The sequence below is a fragment of the Ranitomeya variabilis genome, chromosome 1 (assembly GCF_051348905.1).
Source record: "Ranitomeya variabilis isolate aRanVar5 chromosome 1, aRanVar5.hap1, whole genome shotgun sequence".
Taxonomy (NCBI): Eukaryota; Metazoa; Chordata; class Amphibia; order Anura; family Dendrobatidae; genus Ranitomeya; species Ranitomeya variabilis.
Genome location: NC_135232.1, coordinates 141,934,473 through 141,955,286, shown reverse-complemented (window position 1 = coordinate 141,955,286; position 20,814 = coordinate 141,934,473). Strand labels below are relative to the sequence as shown.

The following is a 20,814-nucleotide window of genomic DNA, read 5'->3' as shown; positions in this document are numbered from 1 at the left end:
GACTCAACGTGCCTCCTTAGGGTATGTGTCCACGTTCAGGATTGCATCAGGATTTGGTCAGGATTTTTCATCAGTATTTGTAAGCCAAAACCAAGAGTGGGTGATAAATGCAAAAGTGGTGCATATGTTTCTATTATACATTTCCTCTAATTGTTCCAGTCCTGGTTTTGGCTTACAAATACTGATGAAAAATCCTGACCAAATTCTGATGCAATCCTGAACGTGGACACATACCCTTATTGTGCATCTTGAAACAACCACACCGCTAGTTTTCAGAGAGTCCAGTATTTCAGCTGATGTTATTTGTGGATTAAAGAGAAAACACTGTAGTTTGACAATAAATGGCTTCACCCAACCATTAACCATGAATAGAGAAAAAGTTTTGGTGTTTTCATTCATATTCAATGAAAAAAGGCTAAGAAAGCAAATTCTGCCGGGGTATGTACTTTTGAGCACAATTGTACATTGATTGGCCCCTACAGTAATTATATCCACACTTTCCACCATGAACCAATAATGTATGTTCCTCATCCTGACCCCCACATAGTAATTATGTCACCCCTTTATTTAATAAGGTCCCAGATCCTGAGCCCCTATATTACTCCCATCCTGGTCCTCTATGTCCACTTTAATTTTGTCCACATCCTGAGCCCTATGTGCACTTCCCTGCCCAATCACAGGGGGGGGGGGGGAGTCTTCTTACCTTCACTCACTCCCCAGCGTCCTCTTGCGGCATGATTCATGGCCTTTTGAACAGTATCCTGACACCCAAGAAAACGAGGCAGCAAGTACAAGTCAAGTACCATCAGTAACAGCTGACCATTAGGGTGAGGATTTGGCCCAGAGACAGGCAATATCAGAAGGTATATTATCAGAATCAGAAGAACTACAGGATTTAGACAGTGACACATCTTATGTTACTAGAGCTGGCAGAATTATCCGAAAGCCGGCGCACCTCAAGGATTATATCTAACTGACTTATTATTTTGGATATCTAACTTGGTCATGTTATCCATTGTTTTATTATTTTTCATTGTTCTTAGATATCTAACTTGGTCATATTATCCATTGTTTTATTATTTTTCATTGTTCTTAGATATCTAACTTGGTCATGTTATCCATTGTTTTATTATCTTTCATTGTTCTTAGATATCTAACTTGGTCATGTTATCCATTGTTTTATTATTTTTCATTGTTCTTAGATATCTAACTTGGTCATGTTATCCATTGTTTTATTATTTTTCATTGTTCTTCCAGTTAAAAAAGAAAAAGGATGCAGCAATCTAATATATAAAGCTGAATGTGTGTGTGTGTGTATGTATGTATGTATGTATGTATGTCCGGGATTGGCATCTGAACCGTAGCAGCTACAGCCACAAAATTTTGCACAGTCACACGTCTGGACCCCGAGAGCGTCATAGGCTATGTTGTGAGGTGAAATTTTAACCCCGCGCTTTCCAATTCACCAAACAATTTTGCCCCTATCTACATAATGGGGAAAAAGTGAAAGGAAAAGTGTTGGAGGCGTCGCAGCTACAGGCACAAAATTTTGCACAGTCACACGTCTGGACCCTGAGAGCGTCAAAGCTATATTGTGAGGTGAAATTTTAACCCCGCGCTTTCCAAGTCACCAAACAATTTTGCCCCTATCTACATAATGGGGAAAAAATGAAAGGAAAAGTGTTGGAGGCAAATTAACAGCTGCCAGATGTGAACAAGGGGGACTTAAAGAATGACAGCGATGGCACCAAAGAGTATATACTGTACAGTTGCTAAGGTGGGGCCCCAACATGGGATAATCACACCACCACGGGGATATGAACACACACACAAAATGCGCCACACACTACCACGTGCTCGAACACATATACCACCCTCAGTGCACATTTCACCACACATACACCAACCTCGCCACATAAAAGTAGAAACACAAAAGTCGCCGCTCAAAACTCGCCACGCGCAAAACTCTCCACATGCAAAACTCGCCACACGTGCAAAACTCGCCACACGCAAAACTTGCACACGCAGAAAAATTGCCACACGCAGAAAAATTGCCACATGCACAAAAGTTGCAACACATGCAAAAGTTGCCTCACACAAAACTTGCACATACTCAAAAGGCACCACACATAAAACTCGCCACGCGCAAAACTCGCCATGCGCAAAACTTGCTGCACACAACTTGCTACACTAACCTGTCACATGCAACTCGACACACAAAAAGTTGCTACACGCATGTCGCCACACAAAACTCATCTCACAAAAGTCCCTACATGCATGTCGCCACACGCAACTCAACACACACAACTTGACACACGAAACTCGCCCTAAAACACACACAAGTCTGGTATCCTTCAAAAATAAAAATCTGATTAATAAGCAGACAAACTACAAGAGCAACAAATGTACCATATAGGAATCCGGCAGCTGTCAGTCACATGACCAGTCTATTATGTGTATGTGTGAGCTAATATATACTGCCAGGGGGTGGGCTTACTGTTGGCTGGGGATTTATCAGGCTGCCATTTTAGCTTACAAATACTGAGGTAAAAATACTGACCAAATAACGTGTGAACGAGGGCTAATACAGGAGGAGATGGCATACAGCTATATACTATATACAGGAGATGACACACAGGTATATACTATTTACAGGGGAGATGACACACAGGTATATACTATATACAGGAGGAGATGACACACAGATATATACTATATACAGGAGAGATGACACACAGGTATATACTATATAGAGGAGGAGATGACATACAGGTACATACTACATACAGGAGGAGATGACATACAGGTATATACTATATACAGGAGGAGATGACACACAGGTATATACTATATACAGGAGCAGATTACCTACAGGTATATAGTATATACAGGAGGAGATGACACAGGTATATGCTATGTATAGGAGGAGATGACATACAGGTATATACTATATACAGGAGATGACACACAGATATATACTATATATAGGTGAGATGACACACAGGTATATACTATATACAGGAGATTACATACAGGTATATCTAATATATAAAGCTGAATGTGTGTATGTATGTATGTGTGTATGTCCGGGATTGGCATCTGTACCGTCGCAGCTACAGCCACAAAATTTTGCACAGTCACACGTCTGGACCCCGAGAGCGTCATAGGCTATGTTGTGAGGTGAAATTTTAACCCCGCGCGTTCCAATTCACCAAACAATTTTGCTCCTATCTACATAATGGGGAAAAAGTGAAGGGAAAAGTGTTGGAGGAAAATTGACAGCTGCCAGATGTGAACAATGAGGACTTAAAGAATGAGAGCGATGGCGACAAAGAGTATATACCGTACAGTTGCTAAGGTGGGGCCCCGACATGGGATACTCACCACACACGGGGATATGAACACAAACACAAAATGCGCCACACACTACCACGTGCTTGAACACATATACCACCCTCAGCACACATTTCACCACACACACACACCAACCTCGCCACATAAAAGTCGAAACACAAAAGTCACCACTCAAAACTCGCTACATGCAAAACTCGCCATATGCAAAACTAGGCTCACGCAAAACTCGCCACACGTGCAAAACTCACCTCATGGAAAACTCACCTCATGCAAAACTTGCACACACAGAAAAATTGCCACATGTACAAAAGTTGCACCACATGCAAAAGTTGCCTCACACAAAACTTGCACATACTCAAAATGCACCACACATAAAACTCGCCACGCGCAAAACTCGCCATGCACAAATCTTGCTGCACACAACTTGCTACACTAACCTGTCACATGCAACTCAACACACAAAATGTTGCTACACGCATGTCGCCACACAAAACTCATCTCACAAAAGTCGCTACATGCATGTCGCCACACGCAACTCAACACACACAACTTGACACATAAAACTCGCCGTAAAACACACACAAGTCTGGTATTGTCCTTCAAAAATAAAAATCTGATTAATAAGCAAACTACAAGAGCAACAAATGTACCATATAGGAAATACGGCAGCTGTCAGTCACATGACCTGTCTATTATGTGTATGTGTGAGCTAATATATACTGCCAGGGGGGAGGGCTTCCTGTTGGCTGGGGATTTATCAGGCTGCCAATAGCAACCAATCACAGCTCAGCTTCTATTTTGCTACAGTTAATTAACCTGAGCTCTGATTGGTTAATATAGGCAACAAAGACATTCTCAGTATAACAAAGCTAATATATGTTGTGAAATGCTTCTATTTGCTTAGTTTTTGCCTTTTAATAATTACATTTCTATCTATTTGTTTTGTGGTTTTTGTGTGCAGAATAAATTTTTGTTAACACATTCTATTTTGCTAACAGCAGTCATTAACCCGGGCGAAGCCGGGTAGTACAGCTAGTATGTTATATATAATTTGGCCTCTAGGGGTCTTACTATGTTTATGTGTGTACTATAGTGTTGTTGGAACTTGTTGGTCAGTGGTGGAGAAGGCTTATGTAATGGAGGATTACACCGCATGTAATAAACAGCCTGTTAATACCAACAGAGTGTGATCCCTGACAGGAAACAACTAACAGAACAATCAGCATATCCTCTTTAGACTAGACAGCCTGGCGCGATAGCAGCCATTGATGCCGACAGGCAGCTCACAGGGTTCCTGTCCAGTGGCCATGGAATACTGATGTGAGCAGTGGACTAGGGTCTGGCAAATTTATGCGCTCATCTCTAAAATGTAACAAGTCACTGTGAGATCCATGGCTGTATAGTACAACTTTATTCCAAAAAAAGCCCAAAAACACCCACTACTTTTTTTTAATAAAAATTAATGACTTTACATTATGCATTGCAAGTGTCCTTTTATACAGGTAGATGAACAGCCCATAAGGCAATCAGCACTCGGTAACTTTCATTTTATTGTAACAATGAAAGTGAAGAGTTTGAGCTTACAGCGGATAATTCCTTGGATTTATTCCACTGAAATCATCTGTGGATGTGAATCTTCTCTGATTTATGGCTGCCTTCTGTACCAATTCTTTTGAATGAATGATTGCTGATATTACAGACTCATAATTCAGTATAATAGATGACACTGTTAGTTGCTAGTATACATTTAAACAGGATTAGGACACTGTTCGTCATTGAACTTTTCTTTTGCAAAGAAATCAGAGTCAAATTCTTCATTTATATCTGAGAGTGCTACATAAATGTCCCCATTTTTCACAGTCACTTTGTGAGTCCTTTGTTTCTTTCCTTTAGAGAACCACTTTTTTGATTGTTTTGGGTCTTGAGGGTTAACTCCTTGGTAGAGGCCTTCACCAGTTTCCAGAACGATTTTATATTTGTGCCAAGGACAAACAACACATGCTTGACCATTAATATCCTGCACAGAAAAGAACATTTGTTAATATAAGCACTAATTCAACTGACATTCCCCTGCATAGTTGAAAAGAACCTGTCAGGGCTGATAATGCTATTACCTTTCAGATTTATCTTATGCAGGGTTTGATATGATATATCTCCAGGGTAATAGCATTTTGAATATGATAAAAATACTCTTTTTCAGAATTAAGAATAAAACATGGACAATGCTAAACTAAGGACGGTTTCACATTTGCGGTTGTGTCCGCAGCATTTCTGACGCATTCAGCCGAATGTGTCTTGATTTCATATCTTTTACATTGTGGACGCAGGTACATGCGTTTGCATGCGTTCGTCTGCGTTCGCTTACGCGTGCGTATTTTCGCGGTGTGCGGCTGGGCACGGCTAACACACCATGTTGCAATTTTTGAGGCTGCAAATTTCCACCGCCATATGCATGCGGACGCTTGCGGAAGGAGTGCGCCAAAACAATGCATTACAGTCTATGGGAACGCATAGGAACACAAGGACATGCGTTTGCGTACGCATGTGTTTTCTGAGTAAACAAGAAATCCCATGAGACACGCCCATTTGGCGTGGCTTGTGTCAGGGAAATTCTCCTGGAAAATCTTTTCCTATCGAACGCATGCGCGTAAAAACCGCAAATGCATGCAAAAACGCACACAAATGCATTCAAAGGCAGTGTTTTTTCTGTTTTGTGTAAGCTGATGCAGATAAAACACGCTGTGTTATCATGCATTTGCATGCATTTTTGCATGCGGTTGCGGTTGCAGACAAGACGCTGCGGACTCAATAGGAAATGTGAAACTAGCCTAAGTGGTAATAAGATGCAAGGTGGAGAGCTGAAAAAACATTATAAAGTGGCACCACTGGAAGGCAGGCAAGGATGCAACAATAAGTTCCAATATAGATACATGAATAACAGTCCAAAGAATCACTAATAAAATTAGGATGAAATATTGGTATGTCCACAAAAATGTGAAGACTACATTGGCCAGCAAACACATATTACTCAAATGAAGGTGCAAGTGTATATAATGCTAATCAGAACGCTGGAGCCTCAATACACAGGACTGTACAATGATACATTATTATTTAAGGAATACAAACATACCTTACCTAACCTTGCGATGGTGCCACTTCCCCAACGCACGTTTCGGCAGCGTGACTTCGTCAGGGGGGACAATGTATCATTGTGCAGTCCTGTGTATTGAGGCTCCAGCGTTGAGCCCATAACACTGTAAGGAGGACTATATGGGCCCATAATGATGTACTTGGACTATATGGGACCCATAATAATAGATGTAGAACTATATGGGGCACATAATACTGTATGGAGGACTATATGAGACCCAAAATGATGTATGTAGGACTATATGGGGCCCATAATGATGTATGTAGGACTATATGGAGCCCACAATAATGCATGTAGGACTATATAGGGCCCACAATAATGCATGTAGGACTATATGGGCCCATGATACTGTATAGAGGACTATAAGGGACACATAATAATGTATAGAGGACTATATGGGCCCATAATACTTTATGGAGGACTATTTGGTACCCATAATAGTGTATGGAGGACTGTATGGAGCCCCCAAGACTGTATGGAAGACTATGTGGGGCCCATAATAATGTATGTACGATTATATGGGACCCATAATAATGTGTGTAGGACTATAATAATGTATAGTCGACCTCATAAGGCCCCAAAACTATATGGGTCACTATATGGGCCATAATAACCTATGTGGGACTATATGGGACCCATAATAATGTAGTATGTAGGACTACATGGAGCCCATAATACTGTATGGAGGACTATATGGGGCCCATAATAATGTATGCAAAACTAAATGGGACCTATAATAATGTATGTAGAATTTTATGGAGCCAATAATGTATGTAGGACTATATGAGGCCCTTAATAATGTATGGTGGACTATGTTGGGCCCTTAATAAAGTAGGTAAGATTATATGGGGCCAATAATAATGTATGTAGGACTATATGGGGCTCATAATAATGTATAGTCGACTTTATAAGGCCCAAAAACTATATGGGTCACTATATGGGGCCATAATAATGTATGTTAGACTCTTTGGGACCCATAATAATGTAGGTAGGACTATATGGAGCCCATAATACTGTATGGAGGACTATATGGGGCCCATAATAATGTATGCAAAACTAAATGGGACCTATAGTAATGTATGTAGAATTTTATGGAGCCAATATGGTGTGTAGGACCATTATAATGTATGGAGGACTACACTGCCGATTTTGCAAGTTTTCCCACCTACAAAGAATGGAAACGTCTTTAATTTTTTTTTTATCATAGGTACAGTTCAACTTTGAGAGACAGAATCTAATAATAAGAGCCAGAAAATCACATGATTTTTAAATAATTAAATTGGATTTTCTTGCATGAAATAAGTATTTGATCACCTACCAACCAGAAAGAATTCTGCCTCTCACAGACCTGTTAGTTTTTCTTTAAGAAGCCCTCCTACTCTGCACTCAATACCTGTATTAATTGCATCTGTTTGAACGTGTTACCTGTATAAAAGACACCTGTCCACACACTTAATTAATAACATGTCAATATTTCCACCATGGTCAAGATCAAAGAGCTGCCTAAGGACACCTGCACTTGCCGTGTTTGGAGGAAGAAGAAGCATGACTACAACCCCAAGAACAACGTCCCAACTGTAAAGCATAGTGGGGGAAACATCATACTTTGGGGTACTTTTCTGCAAAGGGGACAGGACGACTGCACCGTTTTGAAGGGAGGATTGATGGGGTCATGTATCGCGAGATTATGGCCAACAACCTCTTCTGGAGCTACGCTACTGTAACTGTATCGGCGTGCGCCGATACAGTTACATTCTGTGGCAGAGCAGGGAGAATCGATCTCCCTGCTCTGCCGCCTGGCCGCTATGGGGCCCCTGAGCAGGCCGGGGGGCTCTGTACCAGCAGTGGGCCCCCCACCCATCATCGCAGGGTCAGCTGTTTTGGCTGGATGCCGATACAGCTGACCGCATTGATGAGAGAGGGAGCTTATGCTCCCTCTCCCATCATCCCCCTGTCAGCATCTGACGTCACTGACGCCGACACTGACGGCGGGCATGATGACGTCAGTACTCGGTGCCTGCAGTCGGAGATTAGCCGGAGCTGGGAGCAGCGCACAAACCAGGAGGAAGAGAGGTGAGTATGTAGTTTATGGGGCTACATTACACTCTAGATAGGAGGTCTCAAGCTGCATTCCTCAAGGGCAGCAAACAGGTCATATTTTCAGGATTTTTCAGGATTTTGTACTGCAAAAGTGGTAATTTAATCACCTACACACAAAATGATTACAGCACCTTGTGCAATGCTAAGGAAATCTTGAAAACATTCATGGTTTGAGGCCCTTGAGGAATGCAGTTTGAGACCCCTGCTATAGAGGGTGGCTATGGGGGTACATTATACTACAGAGGGTGGCTATGGGGGTGCATTATACTACAGGGGGTGGCTATGGGGGTGCATTATACTACAGAGGGTGGCTATGAGGGTGCATTATACTACAGAGGGTGGCTATGGGGGTGCATTATACTATAGAGGATAGCTATGGGGGTGCATTATACTACAGAGGGTGCCTACGGGGGTGCATTACACTACAGAGGCTGCCTATGGGTGTGCATTACGCTACAGAAGATGGCTATGGGGCTGCATTACACTACAGAGGCTGCCTATGGGGTGCATTACACTACGGAGGGTGCCTATGAGGGTGCATTACATTATAGAGGATGCTTATGGGGGTGCAATACACTATAGAGGCTGCCTGTGGGGGAGCATTACATTATAGAGGATGCCTATGGGGGTGTATTACATTATAGAGGCTGCCTATGGGGAAGCATTACACTACAGAGGCTGCCTATAGGGGTGCATTATACTGTAGAATCTGCCTGTTGGGAGTGCATTATACAATATAGAGTCTGCCTATGTGGAGTGTATTATACTATATGGAGACCTATGTGGAGTGCATTATACTATATGGAGGCCTATGGGGAGTGCATTATATTTTATGGAGCCCTATGAAGAGTGCATTATACTTTATATAATGTAGAGTCTGCAACAACTAATCTCACATATACATATATGTGGGAATAAGAAGAGATTCCAAAATTTTAATAAAAGCAGTTTTTATTGGTAAATCATTAAAAACACATACAAATTTGAATAAGTAAAAAAGCAAAAATACCGTAGGGGACACCTCAAACACCAAAACACCTATGTGCTAATACAGAGGTAGGATGTGTCTACAGCCACAACGGGTGATAAATAAGTAGTCAAAAGCTACCGCCACCATTTGATCAATATCTAAAGTGCCTAGCTAAATACAATAGCAACATATGGCGGGTATAAAATACGGTAGGTGGCGACAAGAACCTGGATATAATAACAAATACAAATATATCACTAAATTTATGACTAACAATCAAAATGCATCATAGAGCACAGAGGCTCATGGACTATGTAATATACCTTGTAAAATCTCCATATATGCTAACACGTCTCCATATACCATAATATGACCACCTTATCCCATAGCAAGCGGTATGACACAACCATGTGGTAAAAACTCGTTACCTTGTGCAGATGCTGGTGCTCGTGGTGTCCCCTCACCCCGATGCACATATCGCCTCCTGCTTCTTCCGGAAGGGGTGTACATTAAACTATATGGAGACAGTGGACCTATGGGGAGTGAATTATACAATATGGAGACCTATGGGGAGTACATTATGCTATGTGGAGACCCATGAGAAGTACAGTATATTTTACTATATTCCCATGAGAAGTGTATTTTACTATATTGAGGATTATCTGGTGTATTATCCTATATGGAAGCTTTCTAGGGGGCCATCATACAGTGTGGAGATTACAGTGAGGAGGCCATCATACAGCGTTGGAGACATTAAACAGTTTGGGGGCCACTATGGTGTCAGTATATATACAGTGAGGGGGCATTGTACTGTGTATAAGAGAGCATCAGATTGTGTATAGAGGATCTGTACAGGGAGGAGACTCAGGACATTATTAAATGTAAAGTGGGCACTTATTGTTATAGGGGAATTCAGGTTACTGTGACTGTCAAAGGGGCACACAGGGCAATATTACTTTTTAGGGGACAAATGTGGGCACTGTTTTCTAGAGCACTTGCACCCATTATTACTATATTATAGAGGGTTGCTTTAGAATTTAGAGGGCACAGAGAACCACACAGCAGGTGCAGTAATAGGGACACATACAACAGCAGAATTAGGGTACCAGAAGGATGAGGAGTTTGTGCAGGTTGGGAATAGATGGTGACATGCTAAAAATGTGAGATGTGAAATGTGTCTTTGTTGTAATCTCTGTAGCCGAGTCGTGGCTGGAGGAGTTGTCATGTCGGCCTGGGCCAGATGGAAAAGGTGTGAAAAGTGAATGATTCCATCTGAAAGAACGTCAGCTGTAAGTCACCATCTATAACTGTGCTGTGATCTCTTATATGTTCTGTAGGACTGGCGTCTACCACTGACCATATAGCCGTAACATCCATGATGGTCTTCACATAGGTTATTTTCAGCAACAGCACAATCATCTGCTGAGGTTCTCCTCCACTATTAGGGTGCGCCACCCAGTTATGGTCAAGGTTACCTGCTTATGGGCCCACTCAGAAGTGTGAAAGCCCCCCCCCCCCCCCCCCCCCCCCCCCGGAACCAAAACCCTAGCCATGCCTCTGTCAAAACCAAAAAGATCTGGAGAAGATCTGTATGGAGGAGTGGGCCATAATCCCTTCTGCTGTGTGTGTAAACTTGCTCAAGAACTGCAGGAAAAGTCTGACCTCTAATTGCAAACAAAGGGATATTTACCAAATATTAAGTTCTGTTTTTCTACTGTACAAATACTTATTTCACATTTATTAAAAGAAAAATAGTCTGACAGCACTGCTAATGGGCAAGATTACCATCAGCTAGGTTAATGCCCTATGAATTTAGGCCGCACCTGTGGACTCTGGGTGCTTATCCAGAAAACAGTACTTAGTTTGTGCAGTGAAGAAATTGCAGATAGCACTCACCAGTCCTTAAAACTTCTTCCTTTATTCAAATACTTAAAACGTCATGGCTAGAGGAACAGGTTACTGGGATGTGCGAGCCAGTGCTGACGACGGCCGTTTCGCACTGCACGGCGCATCAACAGGTCAGTATGTCAGAGGATATGATGATGAGAGAAATATCTTTGTTCAAATAGACTCCTCCCCTCATATCCTCCTCCCAACCAAAAGACAAAATGCATAATAAATATTAACAGTAAAAAACATTGCAACATTATGTGTACTTAAATCTCTGTACAATAAGGGAAACAATCTTTATATATTATGTTATTACACTTAACAATATCCACTTTACTGCAATAATGACAAGAGAGTATCGCTCCGCTAGGCTTTACCTCTAAAGGAAGGAAGGACTCTATATAATCCTCAGATCACATGATAGTCCCCAATTCACCTATTTGTTATGTACTAACCCCTTTTTATTACAGGAATATAGACATCTATTCTATCATTTAGCCAATCTTTAGTCGCACCTGTGCGTATAATCCATTTAGCCTCTCGTTGCAGCAGTAATTTATGCAAATTACCGCCTCTAGGTGGCAGCACCACTCTTTCTAAACCTGCGAACATCAGGACATCAGGATCTCCCCCATGTTTCTCCTTAACATGGTTAATCAGTCGTTGGACACCCTTTCCTGTCGTGATAGACTTGTAGTGCTCTCTAAATCGTATGTATAAGGAGCATATTGTCTTTCCTATGTAAAAAGACCCGCATGTGCACAAGACTACATACACCACGAAATCTGTTTTGCACAATATAAATTGCATTACTGTATGTTTAATTGCCCCCATGCAGATCTCACGGTCAGTCATATGAAATCTGCAACAAGGGCAATGCCCACATTTATGGTTGCCCTTGGGAATACCTCTGGTTAGCCAATTTTTATTTGGTTCACCTAAACGGTTATGAACCAAAACATCTCTAAGTCTCGTGCTACGCTTGTATGAAATAAGGGGCCCTCTTGCTACAATCTCTGCTAAATCTTTGTCCCTCTCCAGGATGTGCCAGTTTCTTCTTATTGAGGAGCATGTTTTTTGGTCCAAGGGGCCGTACTGAAAACAGAATGCCAGTCTTTTTTCGTACTTCTTTCCCGCTACATTACAATCTATTAAATAGATCTTTAGCCTGCTGTTCCCATCCTTCCTGTGTATTGTTCATTCGTTTTACCCTTAAAACTGACTATATGATAGTGATTGTTTAGTATACCCCGGATGGTAGCTATTGTAGTGCATCATGGAATTGGTGGCCGTGGGTTTACAGTAGACGGAAGTGCAGATGGACCCCTCCCTTACCTCAACCAATACGTCAAGGAACTCCATACGTGTCCCCCCATAATTTGATGTGAACGACATATTCATATCATTAACCTGATTCAAGTATGATACAAACTCCTGAAATAATTGTTCCGTACCATCCCATATTATGAACACGTCATCGACGTATCGAAAGTATGTCTTAATGTACCTCAAATAGGGGTTTTGAATAGCATACACATATTTCTCCTCAAAATAACTGAGGAATAAATTTGCGAAGGTACATCCTGCCAGAGTCCCCATCGCGGTCCCAATAGATGTAGAAAATCTTTACACAAAAATACCACAGCAGCTGGGTGTGAAAGTCATAAGAGAAATTCTCAATAATACTGACAGAAGCCAGGCATTTATTGATTTTGCTTGCAAGAGTATGTATTACATCCTCACGCACAATGCATTCATGTTCATGGACACATGGTATCTACAAAAAGTTGGGACAGCGATGGGGACTCCGCCAGCATGTACCTTCGCAAATTTATTCCTCAGTTATTTTGAGGAGAAATATGTGTATGCTATTCAAAACCCTTATTTGAGGGGGTGAGATCTGCATGGGGGCAATTAAACATACAGTAATGCAATTTATATCGTGCAAAACAGATTTCATGGTATATGTAGTCTCGTGCATATGCGGGTCTTTTTACATAGGCCTCTTATAAGTACAATTTAGAGAGCACTACAAGTCTATCACGACAGGAAAGGGTGTCCAACGACTGATTAACCACATTAAGGAGAAACATGGGGGAGATCCTGATGTCCTGATGTTCGCAGGTTTAGAAAGAGTGGTGCTGCCACCTAGAGGCGGTAATTTGCATAAATTACTGCTGCAACGAGAGGCTAAATGGATTATACGCACAGGTGCGACTAAAGATTGGACTAAATGATAGAGTAGGCGTCTATATTCCTGTAATAAAAAGGGCTTAGTACATAACAAATAGGTGAAATGGGGACTATCATGTGATCTGAGGATTATATAGAGTCCTTCCTTCCTTTAGAGGTAAAGCCTAGCGGAGCGATACTCTCTTGTCATTATTGCAGTAAAGTGGATATTGTTAAGTGTAATAACATAATATATAAAGATTGCTTCCCTTATTGTACAGAGATTTAAGTACACATAATGTTGCAATGTTTTTACTGTTAATATTTTTTATGCATTTTGTCTTTTGGTTGGGAGGAGGATATGAGGGGAGGAGTCTTGAACAAAGATATTTCTCTCACCATCATATCCTCTGACATACTGACCCGTTGAAGCGCCGTGCAGCGCGAAACGGCCGTCGTCAGCACTGGCTCGCACATCCCAGTAACCTGTTCCTCTAGCCATGACATTTTAAGTATTTGAATAAAGGAAGAAGTTTTAAGGATCGGTGAGTGCTATGTGCAATTTCTTTTTTCTTCACTGCACAAATACATATTTCATACAATAAAATGCAAATTATTATGTAAGCACCATACAATGTGATTTTCTAGATTTTTCTAAAAGATTCTTTCTCCCACAGTTGAAGTGTACCTACAATAAAAATTACAGACCTCTCTATTCTTTGTAGGTGTAAAAACCTGAAAAAATCAGCAGTGTATTGAATACTTATTTTCCCCACTGTACGGGGTCCATAATACTGTTTAGAGGACTATGTGGAGCCCATTATACTGCATGCAGGACTATGTGGGGCCCATTATACTGCATGGAGAACTATGTGGGCTCCATAATGCTGTGTGGAGGACTATTTGGGGCCCATAATACTGTATGGAGGACTGTCTGGGGCACATTATATGATATGGAGCAATATGTGGGGCCCATTTTACTGTATGGAGGAAAATGTGGTGTCATAATACTGTATGGAGGAATATGTGGATATTTTTACTGTATGGAGGACTATGTGGGGTCCATAATACTGTATGTAGGACTATATGCGCCCACTATACTGTATGAAGACCATGTGGGGCCCATTATACTGTTTGAAGGACTATCAAATACGGGATCTCAGATACAGATACCATCATCAATAGTAGTCCTGCGGAGACCACCCACAACTACTTGGGATAATACCCTGTGAAGCTTCCAACTAACATATAAACCAAAGAACTGAAGCATATTAATCACAAAGAATGTATAAGAAAAAAGGGATATACTTTATTTACAATTGAATTACAATATAAAATGCGGTCATTTATATTTCAAACCTAAGTATCAAGTATGCTAAACGTGTGATATCATTTTGGCCCCCCGAGGAAGCCGAAAGCGAAACGCGCGTAGCGGCGCATGTGTGCACCAATGGATACAGATGTGGGTAAGAGCATATAATTGGAACACTTGTTCCCTTTACATAAGGTTGTTACTATGTGGTCATTGACTGTTTTTGAAGTGAGGGATAGTTGTATCCCTATACCTATGTAATAGTAGGGGAGCTTAACCGCCTTGATATCTATTCATGCACTGGCACTTTATAATCTTGTAATAGGTGGTTATATCAACCCCCGTTGTGGTACTTCTGTGCCTATACCCTATTCCTATGGTGCAGCTCACGTTTCTATGGGTGCAACCGTACTGTATTCTCAAATAGCTCTGTTCATGATACTTAGGTTTGAAATCTAATTGACCGCATTTTATATTGTAATTCTATTGTAAATAAAGTATACCCCTTTTTCTTATACATTCTTTGTGATTAATATGCTTCAGTTCTTTGCTTTCTATGTTTGAAGGACTATGTGGGGCACATTATACCATTTGGAGGGCTATGTGGGGGCATCCTACTTTATGGAGAGCTATGTAGGGGCTACTATACTATTTGGAGGGCTATATGGGGTCATTATACTATTTGGAGAGGTATGTGGACACAATTATACTATTTGGAGAGCTATGTGGGGCCATTATACCGTTTTTAGGGCTATGTTAGGGCCATTATACTATTTTGATGGCTATTTGGTGGCTATTATACTATTTGGAGGGCTATGTGAGGGCCATTATACAGTGTAGTGTATGGAGGCACATTATACTACATGGAGGGCTGTGTTGTATTCACAGTTGGGGCATCATATTGTGTTTCGGTCACCATACTTTGCAGAGGAGGGGAGTAGAATAGGGTAATCATACCGTGTGTGTGGAGGGTAGTGTGGAAGAATTCACTGTGGGGGTATCATATTGTGTTTTGGTGGGGATACTATTGTTGACATCATACTTTATGGGGGCAATGAAAGGACAATCTAGGGGCTTCAATATGAGAAAAATTACTTTGTAACAGTTGAATAGTCGTGAGATGTTTTTTCTGTGACCCCACCCAATATAAAAATGTTTTTTAAGGGAGCGCCCAATTAGAACTTCTGGTATAGTACCCCATGATTTCTAGGTATAGTCCTGTGTAATACCATATATTGACTTTACACATCTGGGTTCAATTTAGTGTAATTTACAATGGAATGATAGTAATGTCGAAGAGCAGTAAATGTTATAGTAGCATACAAAAGAAAGAAAAAAGTTACCAAATGGGCTAAAAGCACCATTAGTGCACTAATGTATTCCCAACAGGCTTGTTAATGTTCTCGATATTCATTCAAAGGAGAAAAAACACCTCAAACAGAGTAATTGGGTCAAAAAAGAAATGTTACTTAAAGTACCACTCCAGTGTTTTTTTTTATTGCAGCGCTGGAGTAGTGGCACTAATGTAAGATCCCTGCCCTTAGTAATATACTTACCGGTCACAAGCTCTCAATGTAAGTCTATGAGAACCTTCTACTGTCCTTGTTCTGGCTCTTATAGAGTAATATTGAATACTGCCCTCTGACTTGACCAACAAACATTGGAGGTCACAAACTACAGAAGACTACCAAAGCGGCGTCTTTAATAGTGGTCAGCGAGTATACTCATTGCTCGGGTGGTCTCCGAGTATTTATGACTGCTCGGATATTTAGTTTTCCTTGCCGCAGCTGCATGATTTGCGGCTACTAGCTTGATTACATGTGGGGATTTTCTAACAACCAGGCAACCCCCACATGCACTCAGGCTGGCTAGCAGCTGTAAATCATGCAGCTGAGGCAAGGAAAACTAAATCTCCAAACAGTAAGGCCGGCGTCACACTCGGCGTAAGACAATACGGTCCGTATTTTACGGCCGTAACACGGCCGTAATACGGAGAAATGTTCCCAAAATAGTGATCCGTAGGCAGGGTGTGTCAGCGTATTTTGCGCATGGCATCCTCCGTATGTAATCCGTATGGCATCCGTACTGCGATATTTTTTCGCAGGCTTGCAAAACCGACATCTAATGGATTTATGTGCTCAAATGTTCAGGAAAACATATATACAGTATATATATATATATATATATATATATATATATATATATATATATATATATATATATATACACTCACTGGCCACTTTATTAGGTACACCTGTCCAACTTCTTGTTAACACTTAATTTCTAATCAGCCAATCACATGGCGGCAACTCAGTGCATTTAGGCATGTAGACATGGTCAAGACAATCTCCTGCAGTTCAAACCGAGCATCAGTATGGGGAAAAAAGGTGATTTGAGTGCCTTTGAACGTGGCATGGTTGTTGGTGCCAGAAGGGCTGGTCTGAGTATTTCAGAAACTGCTGATCTACTGGGATTTTCACACACAACCATCTCTAGGGTTTACAGAGAATGGTCCGAAAAAGAAAAAAAATCCAGTGAGCGGCAGTTCTGTGGGCGGAAATGCCTTGTTGATGCCAGGGGTCAGAGGAGAATGGGCAAACTGGTTCGAGCTGATAGAAAGGCAACAGTGACTCAAATCGCCACCCGTTACAACCAAGGTAGGCCTAAGAGCATCTCTGAACGCACAGTGCGTCGAACTTTGAGGCAAATGGGCTACAGCAGCAGAAGACCACACCGGGTACCACTCCTTTCAGCTAAGAACAGGAAACTGAGGCTACAATTTGTACAAGCTCATCGAAATTGGACAGTAGAAGATTGGAAAAACGTTGCTTGGTCTGATGAGTCTCGATTTCTGCTGCGACATTCGGATGGTAGGGTCAGAATTTGGCGTAAACAACATGAAAGCATGGATCCATCCTGCCTTGTATGGAGCATCTTTGGGATGTGCAGCCGACAAATCTGCGGCAACTGTGTGATGCCATCATGTCAATATGGACCAAAATCTCTGAGGAATGCTTCCAGCACCTTGTTGAATCTATGCCACGAAGAATTGAGGCAGTTCTGAAGGCAAAAGGGGGTCCAACCCGTTACTAGCATGGTGTACCTAATAAAGTGGCCGGTGAGTGTATATATATGTCATTGAGACACATATATATATATAGTCTGTATTTATATTTACTACAGCGCGATATCTGTGAAAAGCCGGTAATTCAATTGCCGGCTTTTCATTTCTCCTTCCCAAACCCGACAGGATATGAGACATGGTTTACATACAGTAAACCATCTCATATCCCCCTGTTTTTTGCATATTCCACACTACTAATGTTAGTAGTGTATATGTGCAAAATTTTGGCGCTGTAGCTATTAAATTTAAGGGTTAAATCGCGGAAAAAATTGGCTTGGGCTCCCGCGCAATTTTCTCCGCCAGAGCGGTAAAGCCAGTGACTGACGGCAGATATTAATAGCCAGGAGAGGGTCCATTTTAACTATTTTAACCCCTTCAGATGGATTACCTCGTGGGACGTGACGGGTCAGCAGAAGGTATGTATATTGTGTGTTTATTGTTTTGCCAAGTGAGGGTCTGCAAATGGATTGAGAGAGCAATAAAATATTAAAACAACCACTGTGTTTATTTCATTAAAATACTTTTAAATCATGTGTGTGTGTGTTTTTTAACCCTTTCAAACAATTGGATTAATAATGGATAGGTGTCATAATTGACACCTCGCCATTATTAATCTGGCTTAATGTCACCTTACAATAGCAAGGTGGCATTAACCCATCATTACCCCATATCCCACCGCTACACGGGAATGGGAAGAGAGTGACCAAGTGCCAGAATAGGCGCATCTTCCAGATGTGCCTTTTCTGGGGTGGCTGGGGGCAGATGTTTTTAGCCACGGGGGGGCCAATAACCATGGACCCTCTCCTGGCTATTAATATCTGCCGTCAGTCACTGGCTTTACCACTCTGGCGGAGAAAATTGCGCGGGAGCCCACGCCAATTTTTTCCGCCATTTAACCCTTTATTTTAGCAGCTACAGCGCTGAAATTTTGCACATACACACTACTAACATTAGTAGTGTGGAATATGCAAAAAAAAGGGGATATGAGATGGTTTACTGTATGTAAACCATGTCTCATATCCTGTCGGGTTTAGGCAGGAGAAATGAAAAGCCGGCAATTGAATTACCGACTTTTCACTAACACCGCTGCGTATTTCTCGCAAGTCACACTGCTGGTCCGTGTAGAATCTGTATTTTTCTCGCCCCCATAGACTTTCATTGGCGATTTTTTTGCGCAATACGCTGACAAACGCAGCATGCTGCGATTTTGTACGGCCGTAGAACGCCGTATATTACGGATCCGTAATATACGGCTGATAGGACGAGACCCATTGAGAAGCATTGTGCCGTATGTTATGCGAGTTTTACGCACGTAGTTTCTGCGCTCTTACGTCCGTAAAACTCGCATGTGTGACGGCGGCCTTACAAATACTCGGAGACCACCCGAGCGTGCTCAGGAAAACCCGAGGTAATGAGTATACTCGCTCATGACTAGTCTTTAACAGAAGAAGACAGCGACTTGTAGGTATATTACTAGGGACAGGTAACTTACCTTAGTGATACAACTCCAGTGACTAAATAAAAAGAAAAAATGCTGGAGTGGTTCATTAACCACAGTATCTTGCTCTACGTATGATTCCAGCCCTATTCTATTAGTATTTTATAATGTGTTTAGATTTCATACACTAGTATACAAGTCCATTAGAATTTGATCATCTAAAAGTCTGGATCATCAGTTCCTATAATTGCTTAAAGCATTTAAAAAAATAATGAAAGGTTCCTACCAGGACCCCACAACATGTTTCACCACACAGTGCAGCATCATCAGGGGTATTGGGGCTGTGACCAGTCAAACATGTTGGGGGCACAGTTTAAAATCTTTAATTGTTTTTAACATCTAAACCTTTTATTTAGCCCAAATATTGAAATTGATGAACCAGACATCAAATCCCTATGGAGTTGTGTAATAACCTGTGAAATATAAACATGTTATAAAATACTAATAGAATAGGGCTGAAATCATTCATAGAGTGTGACACTGTTTTTAATTCAAATTTCTTTTTTTGAGACAATTTCACCTTTTGAGAGCTGTTTTTTCCTCCTTTTAATGCAATTCAGTAAGAGATGAGCAAATATATTTTAATGAATTGAAATATATTTGAATATTTAAAAAAATCCACATTCGCAAAAATGCTGATTTTTGTGTAATTCACTTCCGTGCAGATTCAGCAAAATCGTGGCCACTATGAGCTTATTTTCTGAACCATAAGGGGTCATCAATAGTCAGTAAATACTTATGCTCACCTTACTGCTCATCTCTCCTGCCCCTTCACTCCTCACCATCTCCCGTCTGGTCTTTGTTGCATCTTCTGAACGAGCTCTGAATTGTAAAGGATGGTACTGTGCATGCACATGTAAAGTCACGGCGCACATAGTGATATTATGATGTCGTGACTAGAGATAGGCGGATTACTTTGCGCAAAACGTATCCACATTTTTGCCAGTTTCACTTTAGTTTTACTGAATGGTGGCAAGGATCGTCTAATTCATGACGAGCTGCGGAATTCCTTACGTCTGTAATCTTACTCTAGTCACTAACTGGAGTAGGATTTGTGGTTAGGCACACTTAACTTGTCAGGCGCTCCTGAATCATTAAGAGGCTTGTGCCTCTTAATGATTCAGGAGCTTCTGACTTCAACACACCCCTTCATCAAGACCGACATGAACATCGCTAGTTTTGATGAATCGGGGCCTAAATTTATGGAGAAAAATTTATCTGCAAATTGAATTTCCGGGGAACT

The 20,814-nt window shown here is 41.3% G+C and overlaps 1 protein-coding gene across 2 annotated transcripts in view; it reads right to left on the bottom strand.

Moving 5' to 3' along the window:
* Positions 1–4,743: 4,743 nt before the first annotated feature.
* Positions 4,744–20,814, bottom strand: part of RFESD (Rieske Fe-S domain containing) — a 29,823-nt gene continuing 13,752 nt past the window's right edge. For both annotated transcript variants that reach the window (XM_077280772.1, XM_077280773.1), the window contains one exon: positions 4,744–5,371. In XM_077280772.1, coding sequence (XP_077136887.1) covers positions 5,102–5,371 — 270 coding nt within the window. In that variant the 3' untranslated portion in view covers positions 4,744–5,101. The remainder of the gene's footprint in view (positions 5,372–20,814) is intronic.